General features: G+C 36.1%; 1 protein-coding gene across 9 annotated transcripts in view; it reads left to right on the top strand.

Moving 5' to 3' along the window:
• LOC123564591 (heparan-alpha-glucosaminide N-acetyltransferase-like) overlaps nucleotides 1-24,694 on the top strand; it is a 39,277-nt gene extending 14,583 nt beyond the window's left edge. For 2 of the 9 annotated variants that reach the window (XM_053537234.1, XM_053537239.1), the window contains 12 exons: nucleotides 1,237-1,374; nucleotides 2,105-2,208; nucleotides 4,276-4,383; nucleotides 11,050-11,204; nucleotides 11,665-11,777; nucleotides 12,590-12,711; nucleotides 15,149-15,284; nucleotides 15,886-15,972; nucleotides 16,274-16,348; nucleotides 17,673-17,743; nucleotides 18,049-18,161; nucleotides 21,115-24,694. In XM_053537234.1, the coding sequence (XP_053393209.1) occupies nucleotides 1,237-1,374; nucleotides 2,105-2,208; nucleotides 4,276-4,383; nucleotides 11,050-11,204; nucleotides 11,665-11,777; nucleotides 12,590-12,711; nucleotides 15,149-15,284; nucleotides 15,886-15,972; nucleotides 16,274-16,348; nucleotides 17,673-17,743; nucleotides 18,049-18,161; nucleotides 21,115-21,293 (1,401 nt within the window). In that variant the 3' untranslated portion in view covers nucleotides 21,294-24,694. Of the gene's footprint in view, nucleotides 1-1,236; nucleotides 1,375-2,104; nucleotides 2,209-4,275; nucleotides 4,384-8,725; nucleotides 8,834-11,049; nucleotides 11,205-11,664; nucleotides 11,778-12,589; nucleotides 12,712-15,148; nucleotides 15,285-15,885; nucleotides 15,973-16,273; nucleotides 16,349-17,672; nucleotides 17,794-18,048; nucleotides 18,162-18,611; nucleotides 18,815-21,114 lie in introns of all 9 variants that reach the window. The other 7 variants (XM_053537236.1, XR_008369944.1, XM_053537237.1 and 4 more) reach the window with 7 other exon arrangements.
• Nucleotides 24,695-26,578: the final 1,884 nt, after the last annotated feature.

Below are 26,578 nucleotides of genomic sequence, written 5' to 3'. Positions count from 1 at the left end.
GTGAGATGGAGTGTCATGCGCAGGTCCCTTCTTTAGAGTTACTTCCCTTTGTTGTTACTATAAATAGCTTATTTTGAGGTGTATTTTGACCTATCTCTACCTGGTAAGGATTTTTGTGTGGACATACAATTTTTGGGGGGGATTTTTTTTTTTTAAAGATTAACTTCCCTTAGTTGTTACTATAAATAACTTATATTGTAACTTTTTTATGATGACCGTAGGGAAAAACCAAGACCACTTTTCTGTGGTACAACATAGAAGTTACTTTCAAATTTTAGGTGTATTTTAAGGTATCTCTACCTGGTAAGGAGTTTTTTTGTGGACTTAGAAAAACAAAAGAATTACAATAATTACTAAACAACCACAAAATTAAAATTCCATTTGCAAATACAGGTACTAGTGTAAAGAAATTTGCTGTGATGGGTGTATATTGTCACATTCTGGCACTCTTGTTTTGACTAAAAGACAAACCAGATCATAGTATAGTATATTAAACTGTCTTGATCAACAACCTCATTTAAACAAACACAGTAAATTATCCCAGTGGTGTTCGCTCTAGAAAGGTTGAATTGTGCCTATTCAGATTCTTAAGATAGCATGGTTTATTCAGTAAAATGTATGTTGCACTAGTTACTTAAAAAAATGTAGATAGCTGGTTGTATGATCGTTGTTTCTCTATTGGTTTAGTTTGGAAACTGTTATAAATTCTATATAAAATGTTTGCTAAAGTATTGTGAAAAAAAATTAAAGAAACTATTTTTTTCCATGAAAAAGTGGTATTTATAAATGATAGAATTACCGGTATGTACCCACCAGCCTGTGTTTTCCTTCTGCACATAAAAGTTTAACTTGTTAACTATATCTGCATCTCTTACTTTATATTCTCGACACAACTCACTTAAAAAGCTGTTTCTTTACCAGTAACTTCCTAGTGATACGATTATAACTGTATGAATAAATGTAATATTTCTTAATGAGCATAACACAATGGAAAACAGCCTGACTGAAGTACACTCGACCCTACTTAGGTGAAGTGTTTTAAGGAGAGGCAGATTGCAATGAGCTATTGAATTATAAAATGTTGTAAATAGTTTCTTCATCCCAGTGACAAGGTCACTGACATATTTCTACCTAGTTAGGTACAAATACCTTTGCCATCTCTGTGACCAGGTTGCTCTATGGCTAGCTTTACCTTTTCTTTGATCAAATTCCGAAGTTTTTTTACTCTGTGATCAGGATCCAAAGAGAAATGCAAACAAGACTGAATATGATGTTAAAAAAGACAAAATTGAAAAGCCTAGCCCTCCTGTTAAGCGGTATAATCTACGTAGGCGAAAAAATGCAAAATATGAATCAGACTCAGCCCCTTCAAAGGTATGGTGGTGTTTTTTTCTCATATTCTCTAATAGAGGGCTAGAAACCTTAAACTTATCTTTAATTACCGTTTGGAAAGCATGTTTGGTGTGATTGGTTGCATGTTCCTTGTATGAGGCAAATCCTGCTGTCGACAGTATGGAGTACTTTGAAGGTCAGAGGAACTTGGGGTACTTCAGGTGATTAAGAGGTCCTACCTGTTTTTTACATGTTTAACCACAATAAATTTTCTTTGTACTTAGCATGTATACTTTTGTACTGCTTTTTGCATTAAATACCGCACAGCACACCCTCAAGCATAACTCCACCCATAAGCTTACTCCAAAAGATCCTTTGTAGACTGTACTTAACAGGGAACTGATCACATGTTGAAGGTCAAAGTCCATTTTTATTTATGCCAGTTTTTTTTCTTCAAAGAACATGATGTTAATTTTTTATATTTGATATCAAGATACTAGATTTCCTTTATGACAGAAATGTAGAGCAGTTTCTGACTAGTATACATGAAGGGGATACCTTTAAATCTAACCACAAATATTGTTTAACTTTTTCTGCTATTTTAATTTCCCAGCCTTCATTTTCAATGTTGCACAGGTGTACTGGAAATATTGTAAGAGTTCAAAAATGAAACAAATTAAAACAATATACTTTGTTAAAGCCTAGGTTTTATTTTCTCACTTAACTATTCAGTTACATGTACAAAATCATAAGTTATATTCATCTAACTCAGAATGAATATGCCGAACAGGATCTGGGAGTGCCAACTAATACATCTGAAGAAGATGCTGTGAGACCCAGAAAGGAGCGATTGAAATCACTGGATACATTCAGAGGGTAACAACATACAAATGTTTATTGAATGTACCATGAAACAGCTGTTTTTGATTACCTTGGCTAATAAAATGCATTAAAGAAACCAAAACTTTTTATGCCCCCGGCATATACTGATGCGGGAGGCATATAGTGATCATCCTGTCCGTTCGTACGAGGTTAACCAAATGGGACCGTTTTGTCTAGCATCAATACCCCTTACTAGAATGACTTGATACTAATGCAGATGTAACCTGTGACCATTCTTCATCTTCAGACATCACCTGACCTCAGTTTGACCTTGACCTTGACCTCATTTTGGACTTAGGTTGCTTTACATGGGCCATCTCTTGGTTAATAAAATGGGACCATTTCGTCTAGCATCAATACCACTTAAAGAATGAATTGATACTAATACAGATGTAACCTGTGACCATTCCTCATCTTTAAACATCACCTGACCTCAGTTTGACCTTGACCTCATTTTGGACTTAAGTTGCTTTATATGGGACATCTTTTGGTTAACCAAATGGGACCGTTTCATCTAGCATTAATACCGCTTACAAGTATGAATTGATACTAATACAGATGTAACCTGTGACCATTCCTCATCTTCAAACATCACCTGACCTCAGTTTGACCTTGACCTCGTTTTGGACTTAGGTTGCTTTGTATCGACAAGGATGCCACCGGGGGCATCAATCGTTTATTGAACCCAGCTCCTTGTTTTTAAATAAGTCCCTTACCCATGAAACACCAAAGGGGAGTTCTGGTTTGTCTTCAACCAGTCATTGTGTCTGTCACACAAAACTGGATCCTGCCATGAATTTAAAAATAAAGATAATTTTCAGGAAACTTGGTATGTGGATAGAGGACAACTTGGAGAATATATATATCCTTTTATTTTGTTGCTATTGCAAAAAAACTGGTTGCTTTCATAACAGATACTCCAAAATATAACTTCTTCTTCTTTTCGTTCCCTCTGCTTAGTCAAGTTGCAGAGAAGAACTGTGTCGTACTTCTGAGATCCCCCACGTTACCATAAAGTTTTTGGTTGAGTGGGGTCTCTGTTGGCCATACAGTATTCTTTTCCTGGCAGTGCCTTTTACTCCTTTGGAGGACATGCTCTGCCCTCTGTTCTTCTTCACCACATGGACAGGTTAGTGACGGTACCAGCCTGAAATTTCTAAACATATGTGCATTCAGCTCGGAGTCTCATCATCAAGATTTGTACTGGCTTGCTAAGGTGATAGGCATCCTCCTGTCTGGGATTAAACAATGTCTTGATGATGATAACTTCCATCTGGTATTGGTCACTCTCATTAGGTTGATCTGCCTTTGCACCTTGTTTTGCAAGCTTGTCCACAGCTTCATTGCTTGGAACTCCACAGTGGGAAAATATAGCAAATAAGTGGCAAAGTGGGATCCTGTTGTAACTAGAAATCAAAGATAATATTTCATGAAGCTTGTTACATAGATACATTGCAGCATGGAGAATATACATATCCTTTTCTTCTGTTGCTGTGTATAAAAGTGTAGTTGCTGTAGCAACAAATAGTAAAAAAAATATGAAACAAAATGGATCCTGTGATAACTTTAAAGGTACAAGATAAACTTGCTACATACATAGAAGGCAGTATGGAGAATATGCATTATCTTATTTTTTGGCTAAAACTATGGTTGCTATGGCAACAAAAAGTCCAAAATATTGATAAACAAAAAAAAAATATCTGCCTTTGTAGGAAGGCATTTGCTCTTTAAGGATGTTGTGAATGGAGTTTTCTGTCAGTATTGTAGACCACAAGTTTATGTACTATAAAAGTGAGCTTTGAAACCTGTATCTCAATGCAACCTCTGATTGAATGGTGTCAAAATCTTAGGAAGAAACAATCAGTTTTAAAATTGGCCGATAAAACCCAGTTTTATAAGCTTAAAGACTGTGCCTTTAGTATGGTTGTATATGAAATGCTTTGCAGATGAGTTAGTATTAATTTAAGACATTTTAGTGGTGATATCACTCACATTTAGTGATAGATCAAGTTACTGTCAATACAAGGTTGTCTTGTCTATTGTAATACTGTAACATTACAGGATCTCTATAGTTGTCATGATATTTGTCAACTATAGAGGAGGGGACTACTGGTTCTTTAGACATTCTAAATGGAATGGCCTTACTGTGGCTGACCTCGTCTTTCCATGGTGAGTGTACGTAGTCAAGGTCTCACATCAAATACTCGTAGTCTAGTTTTTTCTTTCTGCCAAAACTACAAAAAAAATACATTTTTCTTGTCTGTGTTGAAATGTTTATTAAACTTATTTGTGGTAGTGTTGATTAAATAGTTAAAACAAAAAATATCGCCATTTACCCAAAATAAAAGAATGTATGGTTTTCATGCAAGTATTAGACCATGGGTATTTGAACAGAAGGGCTTGCGTTGTTTGGTTTTGGCTTTGGCATGCTCATACATTACTAATATTGGTTTATGGTATACACTTATTGACTGGCAACCCATTCAGTAAGTATTTTATTGCATGACATCAGAACTTATTTTCTGTGTCTTTTCCCAGTTTTTATCCCCCACCGATGAAATCGGGAGGCGGGTATTGAAATGGTGTTGTCCGTCCGTTCGTGCGTCTGTGTGTCCGTCCGCAGCCATTTCTCAGTAACTAGGAGGTAGAATTTCATGAAACTTGAAATAAACATGAACCAACATACTGCAATGATGCCCGTCAAGTTTGTTTTTTGATTGGTCAATTTCCCTTAGTCTAGAGTTATTGCCCATGATTTAATGAAAAATCCACGTCTGCAGCCATTTCTCAGTAACAAGCTGGTAGAATTTCATGAAACTTGAAATGAATATGAACCAACATACTTCGATGATGTCTGTCATTTATTTTTTAATTGGTCAGTTTTCCTTAGAGTTATTGCCCTTTAATTGTTTAAAAATCTACAGATTTGTACATAACAAACCAACCAATTGGTAGAATTTCATTAAACTTCTTCCATTCTTTTCCATGACCATTTATTATAAACATGTGAAGTTGGTCACCTGGTCACCACCTTGCCTTGGTCACACCCCCTCCCCCTCCCCAAAAAAAAAAATTCTTTCCTTTTTATTATTATTTTTTCAAACCTTCCATGAATATTTATCAACATGCAAAGTTGTACCCCACCTCACTCCTCCACCCAGTCATGCCCATCACCCCGATCAAGCATCTCCCCGCCACCCCCACCCCCCATTTTATTTTTTTCATTTTTAGCTCATCTGATTTTTTGAAAAAAAATGATGAGTTATTGTCATCACTTGAGCGGTTGTCGGCGTCGGCGTCTGTGTCAGCGTTGCCTGGTTAAGTTTTGTTTAGGTCAGCTTTTCTCCTAAACTATCAAAGCTATTGCTTTGAAACTTGGAATACTTGTTCACCATCATAAGCTGACCCTGTATAGCAAGAAACATAACTCCATCTTGCTTTTTGCAAGATTTATGGCCCCTTTTGTACTTAGAAAATATCAGATTTCTTGGTTAAGTTTTATGTTTAGGTCAACTTTTCTCCTAAACTATCAAAGCTATTGCTTTGAAACTTGGAATACTTGTTCACCATCATAAGCAGTCCCTGTACATCAAGAAACATAACTCCATCTTGCTTTTTGCAAGATTTATTGCCCCTTTTGGACTTAGAAAATCAGTTTTTATGCCCCCAAAGGGAGGCATATAGTTTTTTAACCGTCTGTCTGTCGGTCTGTCCGCATTTTTCGTGTCCGGTCCATATCTTTGTCATCGATGGATGGATTTTCAAATAACTTGGCATGAATGTGTACCACAGTAAGACGACGTGTCGCGCGCAAGACCCAGGTCCGTAGCTCAAAGGTCAAGGTCACACTTAGACATTAAAGGTTATTGCATTGATGGGCGTGTCCGGTCCATATCTTTGTCATCGATGGATGGATTTTCAAATAACTTGGCATGAATGTGTACCACAGTAAGACGATGTGTCGCGCGCAAGACCCAGGTCCGTAGCTCAAAGGTCAAGGTCACACTTAGACATTAAGGGATAGTGCATTGATGGGCGTGTCCGGTCCATATCTTTGTCATCAATGGATGGATTTTCAAATAACTTGGCATGAATGTGTACCACAGTAAGACGATGTGTCGCGCGCAAGACCCAGGTCCGTATCTCAAAGGTCAAGGTCACACTTAGACATTAAGGGATAGTGCATTGATGGGCGTGTCCGGTCCATATCTTTGTCATCGATGGATGGATTTTCAAATAACTTGGCATGAATGTGTACCACAGTAAGACAAAGTGTCATGCGCAAGACCCAGGTCCGTAGCTCAAAGGTCAAGGTCACACTAAGATGTTAAAGGTCTTTTTTCATGATAGTGCATAGATGGGCGTGTCCGGTCCATATCTTTGTCATTCATGCATGGATTTTAAAATAACTACGCATAAATGTGTGACACAGTAAGACGACGTGTCGCGCGCAAGACCCAGCTCCGTAGGTCAAAGGTCCTAAACTCGAACATCGGCCTTAACTATTCATTTAAAGTGCCATCGGGGGCATGTGTCATCCTATGGAGACAGCTCTTGTCTTGGTTAAGTTTTATGTTTAGGTCAGCTTTTATCCTAAACTATCAAAGCTATTGCTTTAAAACTTGCAACACTTGTTCACCATCATAAGTTGACCCTGTACAGCAAGAAACATAACTCCGTCCTGCTTTTTGCAAGATTTATGGCCCCTTTTGGACTAAAAAATATCAGATTTCTTGGTTAAGTTTTATGTTTAGGTCAACTTTTTCTCTTAAACTATCAAAGCTATTGCTTTGAAACTTGCAACACTTGTTCACCATCATAAGCTGACCCTGTACAGCAAGCAACATAACTCTATCCTGCTTTTTGCAATAATTATTGCCCCTTTTGGACTTAGAAAATCATTTTCTTGGTTAAGTATTATGTTTAAGTCAACTTTTCTCATAAACTATCAAAGCTATTGCTTTAAAATTTGCAACAGTTTTTCACCATCATAAGTGGACACTGTACATCAAGAAACATAACTCTATCCTGCTTTTTGCAAGAATGATGGCCCTTTTTAGACTTAGAAAATCATGGGTAGGACAATATTTCTATTACACAAAAAAAATCAGATGAGCGTCAGCACCCGCAAGGCGGTGCTCTTGTTAATTTTCCATCAATATTTCAATATTTATAATCAACATGTGATGTTTTGTACTCTCACCTGGTCACCCCCGCTGCCCCCGACCCCCAGCCAAAAAATAGCATTTATTTTCTGTTAAATTTATTTTGACTAATGAAATTATTTGCTTCTTAGTAACATCCTTAACTTTTTGCCGGATATATTTTTTTGCCATTCCTCACCACAAACCCTTTTGGCGGGGGATACCAGTTCATCGAATTTGCTTGTTAATTTAAGCCAAGCAAGTCTATTTTGAACTGTGGACTGTGAACTGTCAGTAGCACAAACTATGGACCAGTAATTAATATAAGGAGTCATGCGATAATGTATACTACCGTATTGCATTTTACTTCCTAATCACACAACTACTAATCTCTGTTGTTTGAACACTTAAACAGCAATTTTGGTTCTGCACCTGTGTTTCTATATGTACCAAGGGAAATAGTGAAATACCCTAATAAAAAAAAATATATATATATATATAAGAATTATTAAGAAGAAAAACATTTTCACACAAAAAAATGTTTAAGTTCTCATTTTATTGCTGAAAAATAAGTGATTTCTTTTGAAACTAGAATGGTTGCAGAATCAAATACTGACTGGGAGATTTACTATGTGTATGTGAGCAGTCATGTTAAAATGTACCATTAGGTTGAATTGAAGGTATTATGACACTTGGTAATTATGTCTCCCACACCACTGTGGTGGGAGACATATTGATTTACTCCTGTCTGTGTCTGTGTGTGTGTCCGTGTGTTTGTCTGTCACAAATCTTGTCCGTGCTCTAAGTTGAACATTTCTCATCTGATCTTCACCAAGCTTGAACAAGATGTGTTTGCCAGTAAGTCCTCGGCCAAGTTCGATAACTAGCCAAATCGGTCCTGGCACTTCGGAATTATGGCCCTTGAGTTACCAAAAGCAGTGATGCCAGTGATACTGGTCTTGGTGCAAGGTTGACTTAGATACGTAATGAAGAAGAAATGCCAATCTAGACGATTAGGCAGTTGTGGGAGACATGTGCTTTTCTTAAAAGCAGCTCTAATTTTCATTTGATTATGTAATCTCCCTATTCTACTTCTTTAATCTAAGGCCATTACTGTAGCTAAAATAGTCACATAGCTTTCTGTAATTGCAAAAGGAGAATATGTAAATTACCAGTCAACTACCTTTAGGAAATACAAGTAGTGGATTAGTCACCTAACAATTACATTTTGAATTTTAAACTTTTCTTTGCATTTAAATGTTCTTTGGCAAATTTATTGTTTTTTAACATGGCTTCTCACATATAGTGTTATCAGATATATATTGTGTAGCATAATTCTTGCATGTTTGTATGGTCTCTACTTGTAGACTAAGTTTGGTGATAATGTGTTTTGTGAATTATGGTGGAGGAAAATACTGGTTCTTTGATCATTCAGACTGGAATGGAATCACAGTAGCTGACTTGGTTATGCCCTGGTATCATAACTACCCCATCCACTACACTTTAATTGCCCTTCACCACTACCATAAAATTTATATTTGTATCCCTATAGCTGAAAGTCAAAGGACACAATGTTTAAGTTTCACCTATTGTCCTGGGTTAGTAAAATCTGGATATGGACAGAACTTGGAATAAATCACGATTTCTGCATTGATTAATTGGTGCTGCCTGATATTGTGTTATTCATGACTAAATAATTCAAAAATCAAATAAACATATTTAAAAGAAAAGGTCAAAACAATTACTTTCTTAGATTTTGGGTAATGAAACATCCCCCAACATTTCACTGATTTTGAACAGAGAATCCTGTCAAATTGGAAATAATTTTATATTATGACATGTATAGACAAGGCCAAAAGTGCTGTCAGGCAAACAGTTACATAACACTAGATTTATTGTACCCCCCGACAACAAAGTTGTAAGGGGGGTATACTGGTTTCAGGTTGTCTGTCTGTCTGTCTGTCCGTCCGTCTGTCTGTCCATAGACACAATCTTGTGCGCACCATCTCTCCTCATCCCCTTGACACAATTTAATGAAACTTAATACAAGTGATCAGTAACAACAGTAGTTGTGCATGGGGCATGTTAGTTTCTTTCAGAAAAAAAATGTGCAGAGTTACGGGACTTTGTTTTTTGTTACTATACTATATACATAGACACAATCTTGTGTGCACCATCTCTCCTCATCCCCTTGACACAATTTAATGAAACTTCACACAAGTGATCAGTAGCAACAGTAGTTGTGCATGGGGCATGTTAGGTTCTTTCAGAAAAAAAATGTGCAGAGTTACGGGACTTTGTTATTTGTTACTATACTATATACATAGACACAATCTTGTGCGCACCATCTCTCCTCATCCCCTTGACACAATTTAATGAAACTTCACACAAATGATCAGTAACAACAGTAGTTATGCCTGGGGCATGTTAGGTTCTTTCAACAAAAAAATTGCAGAGTTATGGGACTTTATTTCTTGTTAACATACTATGTACATACAGTCTGCATATGCAATCTTGTGCGTGCCTAATCTTCCGAACCCTTTCACACAATTTAATGAAACTTCACACAAGTGATCAGTACCAACCCTAGTTGTGCATGGTGCATGGTGCATGTTATGTTCTTTTAGATAAATATTCTGCATAGTTATGGGACTTTTTTTTGTTACTATACTGTATACATACAGTCTATATACATACAGTCCACATAATTATGCAATCTTGTGCGTCAAATTGCAATGTACTGTGTCAGTGCATGCGGGGGGTACATTCATCACCTTAAGTGATAGCTCTAGTTTTACACTTGCATAAACAATTCTTAGGATGTCAAATTTTGTTGATGATGGTTTATATTGATGATCTTGTCATTGACCATTAATTAATGACATCATGATTAGTTGGCACTGCACTGGAGAAAACTTGCAGACAGTTGTCTTTATGAGGAGTTAAATTTTTGCGATACATGTAACATTTCATTTTTGTCCTTTTGTTCATTTACCATATGTATGTACTTATGAAAGGATGGCCAGTGAACTCTACTTAATTGCCATTAATACCCATTGTAGAAATGCACACCATTGCATTGTATATTAATTATTCTCAATCATTATGCAATAAAATGTACACTACATATTCCTGTTAGTGCAGGGCATTTCCCTGTTTTGTCATCATTCACTCACCAGTAAATGTTTATTTCATACCTAGATAGTTTTTCTTTTTTTTTTTTTTGGCTTTTGCACATTGTTTGCTTGTTCCTAAATAAAGGGCAAGTTACAAAACTACTTGTAGCTTTAGAATTTATTAATATTCATCAATTGCAGCCATGATAACAGCAGACAAATCTAAGAACTAGTATTCCTATTGAATAAGTATACATTATTTTCAGTGCAAATCTTAAACAAATCTGTATTGCTATAAGTGTATAGGTTTACAAAAAAATATTATTATCATGGTTTGATAACCAGGTTGAAAAATCAAAACTTCAGTAATAGCTCCTAACAGTATTTAGCATGTATCAAGTGCTCAATGAATTTGAATAAGAGAAAATGATCAGTGTTAAAAGTTTCTAACAAATCCATAAGGTTAACCACCTTTTAACATGTTTAATGTTTTTATTGGCAAGAAATTTGAAGTGTGGGCCAGTACATGTATTAACCATATGTAGCTTTTGTAACGGCACATGTTTCATATGCAGGTTTGTCTGGATAATGGGAACAGCTATGGCATACTCCTTCCATTCTCAGCTGCGAAGATCTACACCAAAGACAAAAATGTTCTGGAAAATATTCAAACGATCATGCATTTTATTTGCTCTCGGATTGCTGATAAATTCTTCTGATGGTCTTAATCGTAAGTATCTACTTGTCGGAGATAAATATTTAGAAAAACATTTGTACCTGGTTGTGAAATATGCAAGCAAGTGCTTTACATGAGAGGGATGAAAGCAAAAATATAGTACTGGTAGTCTAATCTATATAAAACTTGCAAAAGGAAAAGTAGTTACAAATTCTGAAAATGACTTATTAGCAGCTTCTCACGGACACCTAGCTGCAGATGAAAAATTGAAGAAATTTCAAACAAAGTACAAATCATCAGGATCATTCCATGACAATATATTACATTGATATATTTAGAGAGGAAGTGGATTTATGAATAATAGCAACATCAGCAAAAGATGGTTTTCAGTTAATTTATTAGTATGGCTAAATGACTCAGTGTGTACCAAGGTTTATTCTGTCACCATTTCCAATACAGCCTTTCATGTAAACCAGTAAAGAGGTGTTGCATACACCTGTGTTATATATTTCAGCTGTAAGAATGCGAGAGTTTCGTATCCCAGGAGTTCTACAGAGATTTGCTGGTACATATCTCATCGTAGCAACACTGCACATGTTCTTTGCTAAACCAAATGATCCAAATCAGGTAAACAGGATTCAACATTGAACATGTAGACAAACAAGTTGAAGTTGTCAGTTGTAAATCTGAAAGTTTTATTTGAGTGCATTGATATGTCATTATTTTAATGAGTTTTCTTTTATTTTACACGGTTGATTTAGGTAAACTGATTGTAATACTCAATAAGTTTGTTACTTCCATTGGGATGTTTATGCATAAATATTTTAAGGGAGAAAAAAGTATCCAAAGTTTATTTAGTCACCACTTGTAACCCATATGGTTGACTATTTTTACAAAGATGCAGTGATTTTAGTTATAGGATAGTGCATAATACAGAAAATGCCTCAATTTCAGAAGCTTCCCTGGTTCTTTAGCATACCATCCAGCCCATTGAAAAAGCAACTATATTTGGGACTCTTAGCCTGAAGAATGTTAATAGATTCATTTGGAGGAATAGAGGAGTCAGACCTGAGACCTTAAATTTGTATTGCTGTGCCTTATCACTGGACTACTGCATCCACTGTTTAGGGAACATTTGAATATTAACCTTTAGCCTGCTAAATTTTTAAAATGGACCGGTCTAATATTCAATTTGGGCAGTACCATTCATTATTCAAAGGGGAGTTCACTGAAAATTTACTGACAATAGCAAACAGTGCAGACCATCATCAGCCTGCACGGATGTGCAGGCTGATCTTGGTCTGCACTGGTCGCAAAGGCAGAATCACTTGCCGCCAGCAGGTTAAGCACAAGGGCATGTTGAAAAGTATTTTATGCAAACAAGTAAATGTAGATTTCTGTTAAGAGTTCAAAATAGATGCTATGTTATTTCTCCCCAGTACACATGGTGGAGTCCTATTCGTGACATCACAGACTACTGGTTTGAATGGGTATTCAACATTGTTCTTGTTGTTGTGTGGCTTGCACTAACATTTGGTCTAGAAGTACCTGGATGTCCAAAGTAAGTTTCAGTGAGTCTATGGGGAAATTATATTTCGTAGTTAACAAGAGCTATACATAAAGCTTACTAGTATGCCCACCATGATTGTCTGTCTGAGTCAACTGGGCATGTAATTTTGTATATGTTGACCTTGAACTTTATCTTAAAAAAAGAGGTGTCATCCACTGACTACAAGCTATCTTAAGTAGCCTAAAGGCCATAAGCATTTATTGAGCAGAAAGAATTTTCAATCTTAGTTCATTGTGACTTTGACCGATGAGATACCAACTCCAAAAATAATAGTAAATTTTTGCAGTTTTAAGTATTCATAGGCCAAAGAGTGAGTGGGAGGATCCAGCTTTTTTTTCTTTTTATGCCCCCACTTTTGGGGGGGAGCATATAGATTTCCACTTGTCCGTCTGTCCTTCCTAGAATGTTGTGTCGCGCCTAGCTCCAAAAGTATTTGACGTAGAGTCACAAAACTTTACAGGAATGTTGGTCAGCATGTGTAGTTGTGCACCTGGGGTTTTGCGTCTGGATTCATTCAGACATTTAGGAGTTATGGCCCCTGACTTTGTAAAAATTGGTCATTTTAGTGTTGTGTCACGCCTAGCTCCAAAAGTATTTGACGTAGAGTCACAAAACTTTACAGGAATGTTGGTCAGCATGTGTAGTTGTGCACCTTGGGTGGCGCGTCCGGATTCATTCAGTCATGTAGGAGTTATGGCCCCTGACTTTGTAAAAATTTGGTCATTTTAATGTTGTGTCGCACGTAGCTCCCAAAGTATTTGACCTAGAGTCACTAAAGTTTACAGGAATGTTGGTCAGCATGTGCAGTTGTGCACCTAGGGTTTCGCATCCGGATTCTTTCGGTATTATAGGAGTTATGGCCCCTGATCTAGGAAAAAATTGTCATTTTAATGTTTTGTTGCGCGTGGCTACGAAAATATTTTACCTACAGTCATTACGAAGAGAAATGAGTTAGTTGATCTGTGTCCTTTGTCATGTAGTGGGGGCATCTGTGTCCCATGGACACATTTCTAGTTTTTCTTCACTTTCCTGAGATATTATGCCCATAAACATTGTGACCAAGTTCAATGAATTTGATAAGAAGTACTCAAGTTAGCATGAGGACACCATTAGTTTTTGCAATTTTTAGTAATTAAAGGGCTTTATGTCCAGAGTGACTGGAACGGTCTAACTGGGTACGGAACTTGGCTGAGATACCCTGCCCATAAACAGTGTGAACAAGTTCGGTGAATATTGTATAAGAACAACTCAAGATGATCAAGTAATATGTCCCTTCTCACAGGCATATAAAAAGCAGTTGGCACCAGCTTTCTTAAGTTATCAAGGACAAGCGACCACTTGTTTACAGTCTCCAGGTAAATGTGACCTTTGACCTACTGACTAACAAAGCAATAGTAGTCATCTGCTTATCTGCTTACCAGAACCATCATCCTATGATGTTTGAATTACAGGCTAAAGCATTCTTGTGTTATTGAACTGAAACCATTTTCTGTCATAATTTAATTTTTGGCATTCACTTTTAAACCTACTGATCCCCAATACAATTGAGGGCCATCTACTTACCACAGGCTATTGTCCTGTGAAGCTGGACAACTGTAGGCTGAAGCTTTCTCTAGTGAATGGTCAGAGACCAAATTGTCTCTACCTACCATTGAACAAACAGTCTGACCCACGGACAGACAGAGCAAAACAGCATACCAACTCTTCTTTTAAGGGGAGATAAAAAGAAAATGAATGAAATATAGTCTGTTCTTATACATTCATGTTCATTATCTTAGGTTAGAAGAATAAGTGAATTCCTTCCTTTGATAGATTTACTGTCTAGAAAGATTTATTAATACTCAGATTTGTTCAGTACAGATTAGAATTCTGTACTTAACACTGCTATGTGAGAGAATATGCTCTTCCTTATAGGTTACATTCTACCAATTCAATTCCTTATTTATTTCATATTAATAACAAAACATTCAGACCTCATTTTCAGCACTTTACAGCATTTCAATGATATGAAAACCATATATGGTCATTTAGTATAACATGTCTTCTTATCAAAAATAGAAAAATATTGACATGTTATGTTGTATATAAGAAAAATCTGTTCTGACAAGCATCACCCTCTAAAAATGCCCCCATGAAAACAGCCATTTAGCAATTACGCATAGGTAGACATTTTTCGCAAAGAATAAAACTTATTCCAAGAAATTTACAATGAAAATGGTCTAGATCTATTCTCAATACTATAAGCAATAAACATAAGCCAAAAATTTAACTGTCACCTCCTCATGTCACTCATTATAACAGATTTCATGAGTAGTCACTTCCGGTTTGGTGTAATCCGTCCTTATAAAACTATCCTTTGAGGACCATGTTTTCTTCTAGATCAGAACACAACATATTAAGAAATTGTACTTTCACATGATCATTCTAGGGGATATCTAGGACCAGGTGGATTAGCCAATGATAGCGATGGTAAAAATGTCTCTTTATGCACTGGAGGAGCAGCGTCTTATATAGATAGGACAATTTTTGGGAAAGGAAGAATTTACCAGACTCCAACCTGCAAGGTATGATGTTTCATCTTGCCCCCTTGTACGACTTTTGGTTAAGGAATATGGGATGTCATATGTTGAACATATACATAAAAAAATTATCTATTTTCCACCAGTTTGAAAATGAGTGTTATTCAGAAAATGATATAAATAGATGTTAAAGGCAGTTAACAACTGCAGATTTTCAGATATGCTAATGAAAAGCCAAACTTTTTACATTATAACATTGTGTATTTAGCACAATATTTATACGTCATTGACAGATGTTATACTGTAGTTGAGATTATTAGTCAGTACTTCATTCACTATTTTTTTAAAGTGGGGGGTGGGGGCACTTAGATTTGTCTCTGTTAATCAGTCTGTCTAATTTTGTTGTGCATATTTCAAAAAATATTTGACATAGAGTCATCAAACCCCTCAGGATTGTTATTCAGCAAGTGAAGTTGTGCACCTGGAGTTTTAATTGGGCTTTCATACAGTCAGACCAGAGTTATGGCCCATGACTTGGTCAAAATATGCATACAGCGACAAGAGTGGGGTACCAGTGTCCAATAGACACACATCTAGTTGATTTGTAAAAGGATGAAGACTAATTTCTAAACATTTTTGTTGACAGGAAATATACCTGACCACAGTACCACATGATCCAGAGGGATTGCTGGGAACTCTTACTTCCTGTTTCATGTGCTTTTTGGGTCTGCAGGTCAGTATTGTTGACAGGTTGCATAAAATTTCTGTAACTTTCTTCTGGGCTTTAACATTACTTTTGTCTCATACAGAGTTGTTGAGAAATAGATTGATGCCCTACAAGTTTCTAATGTGGTTTTTGAACACTTATTCACTTGTAAGCATTTACATTAATTTTGTAATCCTCATGAACTGTAACAGAAATTCAACATACACATATTTAGAGTCATTGGACATGTTCAGGAGATTTTTTTATCAAACATGTTTGTTTTTCAAAGTACTTTAACAAACTTAGGTAACTTTCCTATTTTTTACAGGCTGGGAAAATTTTACGAACTTTTCCAGATTGGAAACAAAGAGTAAAGAGATTTATAATATGGGGAATTATATTGGTAAGTAGTTTATAGTTCGTTCTTTGTTGGGGCGGCATGGGGGCGGGGTGAGGCATCACAGTGACACAGCTGTGTTTTGTTCTTTGTTGGGAGAGGGGGTCACAGTGACACAGTTGTGTTTTGTTTTGCTATTTATTTGAGGAGAGGAATCATTCATAGTTTTGTTTTGTTTTTATTCTTAATTAGGGGACTGGGGTGTCACAGAGACACAGTTGTATTTTGTTCCTTATTGGGGACTTGAAGGGGGACACAGTGACACAGTTGTGCTTTGTTCTTTATTGGGGGAATGTTGGTAGTGGGGGATCACAGTGACACAGTTGTGCTTTATTCTTTATTTGGGGACTGTTGGGAGGGGGTTACAGTGACACAGCTGAGGTCATATAGCAGTCATCTGAGACTGGTCTATAAACTTGGATCCAGATTCCAGTCTAGGACTTATTTCATAATACCCAGGCTACTGTGCAGAACCATCCATCCCCATAAGCCATCCTCTAAACTATTAAACACAGCTCTGTCAGATAGTACAGACATCCAGTATTTCCCTGGTAACATGTTAGCTATGTAGCAAGTTTTTCAAAAGTAATGCTATAGAGGTAGACCCTGTGTAGAACAATACACTTGGCTGGCACAAGCCAGTAGGAGGACTTCCTCACATAGTAAGGTACTTACCAACAGTATTGAGGACAAGTGGTTTTAACCATTCAGTTGCATAAAAGTATGAACCAGGTGACAAAGGTTGGTGTTGTGCTGAAAATTTGCCTTTTTCAGTAAATGAATGATATTCCCTATAAATGCAGAGTCTACAGTTGACAAGAGATCAAAGATATGCTGTTGAAAGGATTTAAATTCATTGGCATAAAATATCACTGTTTATGTGGACATGGCTACTTTAGGGACCATGACTTTGTGGAATTTTGATTAAAAAGATAACACAGATGAGAGTTTAATCAGGTTGTTTGGATTTCATTTTGTGTATTAGCATAATCATAAAATCTTGAAAAATTACCCCTCCAGTTGCTTGGATTTCATTTAGTGGATTGGCATAATCTTAAAGTCCACAAAAATTACCCCCAGCCCCCAACTGATAAAGATTTCAGAGGAATACCTATTTCTTGATAATTTTCTTAAGGTACATTTCTGTAGATTATCTACTGTGAAGTCATATTCTTGCTGAAATTATACCAATGAATGACATTTAATTCTTATGGACAAACTTGTTTATTTAGCTTCAAAATCTTAAATCAACAAAAGTAGCGTAGTTTGCTAAAACCACCCAGACTTCACAGGGAATGAATAAATTTGACATCTTCATTTATAATTCCAGGGTGTTATTGCAGTCATTCTGTGCAAAGGAGAGAAAAATGGTGGCTTTATACCAATCAATAAAAATCTCTGGTAATCATTATTCATAGCTGTCCGGAATACTGGACTTCCTCTTTAAAAAGGTTATTGAAGAAGAATTTGTTTCCCCGTATGAACTTTGAAACTTGAAGTGTATTTTTGAAATAAGCATTAGTTCATAGACACACTTAATGAAACATTTACAGGAATAGAACTGCTGATATTTTTAGTAGGATTTTAATTTGGTTCAGTTTTAATAAATCCCATAGGCCTCCATTTGCTTTAATTTTAAAAAAATGTCTCCATTTAAATCCAATACACATTTCAGTTAAACTGTGTTTTAATGTTTCATTTTTCAGGTCACTCTCATTTGTGATATGTTTGTCTTGTTTTGCATTTTTCCTGTTTGCATTTTGCTATGTAACCATAGATGTGTACAGGGTATGGTCTGGGGCACCATTTTACTACCCAGGTAACGTTTTCTATATTCATTTTTGTTTTTCTGAATTTTGACAGCTCAGCTTTTTACTTATAATTGAGTCTTCTTAACAATGGGTAAATAGTGACTGAAATTGGTACATATCAATTAAAATACTGTGAAATCATTAACATTTATGGGGGAATAATTTTCATGGATTTCTGGATCGTATCCATCTACAAAATAAAAACCAAATGAACACTAATTTACCATTAATTATATATTCAAAAGTGAAAATCTACAAATATGTACCGGTACACCCTCAAGTAGCAGTTTTGGTAAAAAACAATTTTCATGTCCATGAAAGTAAACTATTCCAAAGTATACTTGTTCTAAGTAAAACATTGTTAACAGTAATTAGTCAGTTTGTCATATTTCAGTTTGAAAATTGATAAGCAGAGATTTCAAATGGTTTCATGTGATATTTACATGTATATATAACAGGCATGAACTCCATCTTTATGTATGTGGCTCACCTGGTGTTTCAACCATATTTCCCAGTCAGCTTTTATGTGGAAGAGACATCTCACTGGGCTCAGCTTGCTATGAATCTATGGGGACCGTCATTCTGGTGCCTGTTTACATACAAAATGTTCCATGACAAGATCTTCATATCCATCTAGTTATACTGACAGCTGTTGTTTAAAGTGATCGACTTAATTTCACCTTTTACTGCACAAAATACTTGTCCCTAATCCAACTGCTATGTAACCATTTTAGTTTACCCATGATCAAATGGAGCAATACAGCTTGACTGATGAAAGGTTTTAGGCCTAGTTTGAATAATTTGTGAGCTATTTGTGATCACTTATTTACGTACACATGACCATCTATCCCTGCTTTTCTTCAAACAACATCACCTCTGAATCCATTTGAAGGAAGTTGATAAAACTTGGGCAAGCTATTCCTTAGCTGGTTATCCACCAAATTTATTTCTTGCAGAACTCTGGTTGCCTTGGCAACAGAAAATAAAAAAATTTAAGAATCTTCAGCTCAGTCGTAAAACTCTTCTTGCCTAAACCTTCAAGGCCTTGAGCTTAGGTATTTGGCTCATTATAGCTTTGTGTAGTGTTCGTTTACCAAGTTTCTTCATATCGTGCCTCTAGGGGTCAAAACTGGTCCCACCCGGGGGCCACTTGTTTTACATATATTGACCTATATAAGAAAAACTTTAAAAATCTTCTTGTCTAAAACCTCGAGGTCTACATCTAGAGTATTTTGCATGTTGCATTGTGTAGTGGTCTTGTACCAAATTTGTTCAAGTCATGTGCCTTGGATCAAACTGGTCCTTTTTGGAATTCATTTGTTTTACATATATAAACTTGCATAGGAAAATGTTAAAAAATTTCATATTGAAAACCAAAAGCCCTGGAGCTTGGATATTTGGCATGTAGTATTGTAAAGTGGACCTTGACCAATATTGTTCAAATCATGCCTATGGGGTCCCACCTGGGGGTCAGTTTTTATGCCCCCGAAGGGAGGCATATTAGTTTTCAACTGTCCGTCCGTTAGTTCGTTTGTTACGACGTTAACTTTTTGCATGAAGGCACTTTACTCACTTTACTCGTGAACCACTGCACCCAGGACCTTCAAACTTCACGTGCTGATAGTACTTATTGAGTACACGACCCCTACTGACTTTGGGGTCACCAGGTCAAAGGTCAAGGTCACCAAGTCAAAGGTCAAGGCACTGTGGGGGGCATTTGTCACCATTAGTGACAGCTCTTGTTTTATAAATGAAACACTTTAACAACTTATGTGATAGCTTTCTCAGATACAGTTTAATTAGCTCACACAGTATTTATGGTGTTACTTGTTAGCAACTTCCCCATTCATAACCAGCTGTAAAATATCCTGATTTTCAACCATATTGTATTTACAATATTTGCACCATACATTGATAATACAAATATGATCATATGTTGCATACTGTTACATCCTGGAATGTGTACGATCATGAGCGTCTGCCTTTCATATATCATATGTTAAAACGACCAGTTGGACTATAAGTGATAGGTACCCATTGAGATGTGAGCGAAATAAGGCCATCATGGCCCTCTTGTTTAATTTCAACACCATTCAAGATATAGTGGGTTTTTTGGCGTAGCACAAATTATTTGTACTTCTGTAACTACTTTGTATGCTTATACTCAAAATATTGACAATGGACTATCAGTTTTCTGAAAATTTAAAAGGAAAGATAGTGGTTTCATAGTTTATTTGTTGTTTTAGTCCTTTTTTATTTACAATGTACAATCAAAGCTACATCATTTGTGAATAAAAAACCTCTTCTCCCAAATATAAATAAGACTGCGATTGTAAAAATATTAAAAGTTGAGATGATAAATATATACCTTACAGAGAAAAAACACACTATACCTAGACATACACCCATTGTACTCATATATACATTGCCTAAAAATGCCCTTCATTTCAGCACATTGCCCTCCTGTAATGTCTTTATATAATTTGTAAAATATTACTCTTGCTAGAAAAGTTACTTGCTCAGTAAGTTCATTAAAACAGGACTACTTGATATTTTTCAAACGAGAATTTATGTTGTCACTTGCAACACAAGTTTTACATGAGCAGGTTTCTCAGAAACTACTTGACAAAAGGTTTTCAAACTCTGCCACATCCTCGATATCGTGAAATTACCTCTAGTGAAGGTTTAGTAACTCTGGTTTAAATAAGACAAAATTATGCCCCCTTTTCACTTAGAAGTTTTGCTAAATCATTCATATGTAAGCTATTTTTCATATGTGGAAGGGGTTCCATCAAGCATGCTGTCTACCCATGTTCGAGGTTCAAATACAAGAAGTAGTGCCACTTCAGAAGCAACTTTATTTACACTGCAAGTCTCATCTTATCTGATTTAATTATTATTAAAATGATAAATTTTGTTTGTAGTGACAGAAAATATCTTAACACTTTTTTTTTATTTTAGGAATGAATGCGATTTTACTATACATGGGACACGAGTTTTTCAGCCAGCCATTCCGGACGTTCTTGGGTATACAACCGAACTCACACATGGTGTACTTGCCAATCAACATCTGGGATACAGCTGTCTGGATCATTCTCTCATACTATCTATACTACAAGGAAATATTCTTTTCTGTGTGAATATTGTTTTATTATGCAAGCTAGACATTGGAATCACTGCAAAAAGTCTTCATTCAGGGGAGTTGACCAAAGATATTGAATGAACAGTAAGTTAGTGGACCTATAAAGACTATTGTAATTATCTGGTGATTAGAATACCTGTATGCTATTTGGACATTCCTTGTTCAGTCATATGCACATGGTTCCATATGTAAGGGGATTTTCTTTTATAGTTTAGAGCTGCATGAACACAGTGCAAGTCATATGGGGACTTTAGCTTTTAATAATGAAGGAAGACCCCAGGTGCCAATCCAGCATTGTTTAGACATGGATTGGCACCTGAAAAAAAAAACACCAACCATTTGTAAGCCAGTTGAATGTCTTTACAAATTTTATACCACAAGCAAGATTTTAAACCCACAGCAATGGATAAATGATACAAAGTCAACTACCTTAACCACTTCTTACAGAGAACATGTAATAGTAAAATATAGCCGATTGTGATTATGAGTCCATTATCTTAACATGAATTTTTACAGCGCAGTGTTATTTTTACTACATTTGTATGGTCTGTAAATTGCAGTTTATGTAAAATATCCCTATTCTAAAAGATTACTAGCCTAGTACTCTGCAATAAATGCACATTTTTCTATTGTAAAATATCAAATTTGACTTGAACATGTCAACTGTACCATTATTAAATAAATGGCAGTCAGAGTTTTGATGTACATACAATATGTGCTTCACAGTGTTCAAGTTATGTTGATAACAATTAAATTGAGTTACAATACAATGCCCTTTGATAACAATACCACAATACATTGTTAAATACTTTTGAGATTACTTTTACATTGATATTTTTTATGATTTAATGTGATATATCTTAGGGCAAGTCAGATAAAGGTTTGTATATGTATATATGAAGAAAGAATCATTAAAACTTGCTTCATCATTTTTTTTTTAGCTCACCTGAGTCAAAGGCTCCTGGTGAGCTTTTGTGACCGTTTGATGTGTGCCGTGCGTCCATCTACAATATCTAAAAAAAATCTTCAAAACCACTGGGCAGATTTACACCAAACGATCCTTGGGTGGCCCCCTTTCAAAATTGTTCAAAGAACTGAGTTCCACACAGATCTCTGGTTGCCATGGCAACCGAAAGGAAAAACTTTAAAAATCTTGTCCAGAAGTGCAAGGCGTAGAGCCTTGATATTTGGCATGTGACATCATCTAATGGTCCTCTTAAGATTGTTCAAATTATTACCCTTGGGTGAAAGGAGGCCCCACCTGGGGGTCCCAAGTTTTTCAAAGAACTTTAAAAAATCTTGTCTGATCCACAAGACCTAGGCTTTTGATATTTGGTATGTTGCATTGCCTAGTGGTCCTCTACCAAAATTGTTAAAATTATGCCTCAGGGGGTGGAGGCAAGACTTATGTAGGAAAAAACTTTGAAAATCTCTGAAAGTTCAAGGCCTGGGCCTTTGATATTTGGTATGAAGCATTTCCTAGTGATTCTCCAACAAGATTGTTCAAATTATGCCTATAGGATAAATACTTCAAGAAGTATCTGATCATATTTCCTGGACTGTTTAATTATAATTACCTGATGATCCAAAGTAATTAGGGGTCACTTGACCTACTTTCTTGTTTTTAGCTCACCCGAGCACAGTGCTCAAGGTGAGCTATTGTGACCGGTCATGCGTCGTCCATCAACATTTGCCTTGTGAACACTGTACAGGTCACATTTATGACCCTATTTATGACCCTATCTTAATGAAACTTGGTCAGAATGTTAGTCTTGATGATCTCTAGGTCAAGTTTGAAACTGGGTCGTGTGGGGTCAAAAACTAGGTCAGATCAAAGGAAAAGCTTGTGAACAGACCACATTTTTGACCCAATCTTTATGAAACTTGGTCCGAATATTGTCTTGATGATCTTTAGATGAAGTTCAAAACTGGGTCATGTTGGGTCAAAAACTAGGTCAGTAGGTCAGATCAATGGAAAACCTTGTGAACACACAAGAGACCACATTTGTGACCCAATCTTTATGAAACTTGGTCAGAATGTTAGTCTTGATGATTTCTAGGTCAAGTTTGAAACTGGGTCATATGGGGTCAAAAACTAGGTCAGTAAATCAGATCAAAGGAATAGCTTGTGAACACCAGTCTTTATGAAACTTGGTCAGAATGTAAGTTTTGATGATCTTTAGGTCCTGTTTGAATCTGGGTCATGTTGGATCAAAAACTAGGTCAGTATGTCACATCAATGGAAAACCTAGTGAACACTCTAGAAACCACATTTATGACCCAGTCTTTATGAAACTTAGTCAGAATGTTAGTCTTGATGATCTCTAGGTCAAGTTCGAAACTGGGTTATGTTGGATCAAAAACTAGGTCACCTGGTCAAATCAAAGGAAAAGCTTGTGAACACTCTTAGAGGCCACAGTTGTGTCCCAATATTTATGAAAGTTTGGCTTGATAAATTCTAGGTAAAGTTTGAATCTGGGTCATGTGGTCAACAAAAGGAAACGCTTGTGAACACTAGAGGCCACAGTTGTAACTCAATCTGTATGAAACTGGGTCAGAATATTTGTCTTAATCATTTCTATGTAGTTTGAAACTGGGTCATGTGGGGTCAAAATCTAGGTCATTAGGCCAGATCAAAGAAAAATCTTTTCAACACTCCAGAGACCACAATTTAAGTTTGAAACTCATGAGAATTAGTCAGAATGTTTGTTTTGATAATCTGTAGGTTGGAATCTGGGTCATGTGGGGTCAGAAACTAGGTCACCTGGTAAAATCAAAGGAAATGCTTGTGAAATCTCTAGAGGCCACAGTTGTAACCAAATCTTAATGAAATTTAATCAGAATGTTTGTCTTGATGATCCTTAGGTCAAGTTCAAGTCTGGTCATGTGGGATCAAAAACTAGGTCAGTAGGCCAGATCAACTCTCCTGAGCAATATATAGGGCCATCATGGCCCAATTTGGATGACACACCGATCTTAAAACTGACTTTCAGTGACCATGAATTTGACCTACTGACCTACTTTCTTAATATTTTAGTATCGGTTTGACATTTGAAACATGTTCACACAACTTGGAAGATTTCAATGCTTACTTGTATTTGACTTTCTTACCTGATCTCTTACACTTGTCTATGTAGCTCTTATTACTCAGGTGAGCGATCCTTGGCCATCATAACCCTCTTGTTGTTTTGTGGGAGTGTTTTTCATTTAAGGTTGACCAAGACTATTTCAGAGTTTTAAATAATTTAAGGTTTACTTTATTAATCATTTTATACTACCAATATTTTTTTTTTAACTTTTGTCGTCGGTTTGTATTGTATTCAAATGGTTTTGTACAAATGTCTTTTTAAACGTCAGGCAGGTGTAAATTTTGTTATTGCTATTAAACTGTTAAAGAAATCCTAGTGTTTGTAGTTTATTTCAAAATAAGTCAGAACATTTAGGTGACATAACTTTTGGCTAAACTATTTGACACAACTAGACCTTTTTTTTGTCAACCATCAGTGGGTTTGAGTACTGTCTGTCAAATGTTATGGACCATTCTTTTAGTACCACCCTTGCAGCCTAACAAACAAAAGCAATAAAGAGTTTTCACACCTATGATTGTAATTAAAATAACAAGCCTGAAAACCTACTTTCTTAAGGGAATTCCGGGACCAGTTCTAAAAAATCCCATGTCTAATTTTACTACAAATTTTTTATCCATTAAATTCCAAAACTGCCAATTTTAACTGTTTCTTAAAATTTCTTTCAGTTTCAAGAACTATAAACAAGTAAGCTTCATTCTAAATATCCCAAGGGGTGGGTGATAGGAACTTTTTGAAGCCTGAAGGTATCTTTTAATGTTTTATTATGGCCAAAAACGTTTTTCCATGTGAAAAAATCTGGGAATAGTTTTTTTTTACCGACACCTGCTGCTTTTATGCTAAACTAAGATCTAAAATTATAAATTGTGGTTATGTACAATCTGACTTAAGTACTTGATCTTCTAAACGAAGATCTGAGAATGACCCATTCACATTCGTCTTCTGTATATTTTGGATTTCCAGCATTGCAATTTTTATTTTCACAAATGTATTTTTATTTGAACCAATCAGACAACGTGTTCGAATGTCAAAGAGTAAGAAAAATTTGCAGTCAATCCAGGGCTCGAACCCGGGACCTCTCGCTTACAAAGCAAGTGCCCTACCGACAGAGCTAACAGGCTATCTGACATCTTTCGACACAAAAATTGTAGATATAAAAAACCAAGGCTTTTCAAAGCTTGCAGAATGTTGTAAGTTAGCTCTTGATTGGCTAGCGGAAGGGTCGCCAGAACGAGGCTATCAATAGCTCGTTGTCAGATCCTATGCGTAGCGTTATAGGAGATGTACTTTAGTCAGACTGGGTTATGTAGTACTTGGTTATAAAATATATTTGGTTCTTTTCTAGTGTGTGGTGGCCAAACGCTTTCATCCCCTCGAGATTATTTAAACTAGATTTTTATATCTATATTGTAACTAAATCTTTGCATTGACAGTCCTGTTTTTTTCCATTCACATAGACTTATTTGAACCTTTATCTCTGAAAATTGTCAACTACCGACGACTGTTTGAATAGCAAACACTTTCCAGAGTTTCAGAGTATATGTGTGTGTTTGTGTTGAGAGTAGGGGTGAAAGTTGATTTTAACACTACATCCTCTCATAACCACCACCTCCTTCTGTCAATACACAAAATATGATGGATTTTACCTGCGAGATCAGTTTGTGACCTTAACCTTTCGCTCAGCACATGGTTCAATCAACACCTACCTATATGCAAAGTTTGATTTCAGTATCTTGAATAGGTTAAGTTGTACTCCACACATGAAATGTGACAGATTTGACCTCTGAGATCAGTTTGTGACCTTAAAGGCCAGTCTAGTGTATGACCTACATCCAAATTGCAGGCAAAGCTTCTTATAAATAAGTGAATGAAAGTCTGATCAAGAAACGTTCAGATGAATCAGCTGGCTGGCCCTGGTAAAAGATACTAGATCCTTGTACCACCTTCCTTTAATGATCTACATTTGTGTAGTTTCATGAAGACCCATTGATGTTACTTAGATATAGTTAGAAATCCCTATTTTTTACCAAATCAATGAGAAAATCCCTGCTTTTCCTGGGTCAAGGGGGATAATACTATACATGAGCAAAGGTCGTGTGCTATTTAGTAAGTATTTAAGAATTTGTGATAAGATAAAACGCACTGATTATAATCGTTTTCAATTTCCAACAGACAAAAGCCGGATAAAAATGCTGAG

The sequence above is a fragment of the Mercenaria mercenaria genome, chromosome 2 (assembly GCF_021730395.1).
Source record: "Mercenaria mercenaria strain notata chromosome 2, MADL_Memer_1, whole genome shotgun sequence".
NCBI classification, from domain to species: domain Eukaryota; kingdom Metazoa; phylum Mollusca; class Bivalvia; order Venerida; family Veneridae; genus Mercenaria; species Mercenaria mercenaria.
The sequence above is the reverse complement of the archived record's forward strand: the minus strand, read 5'-3'. Positions and strand labels throughout refer to the sequence as shown.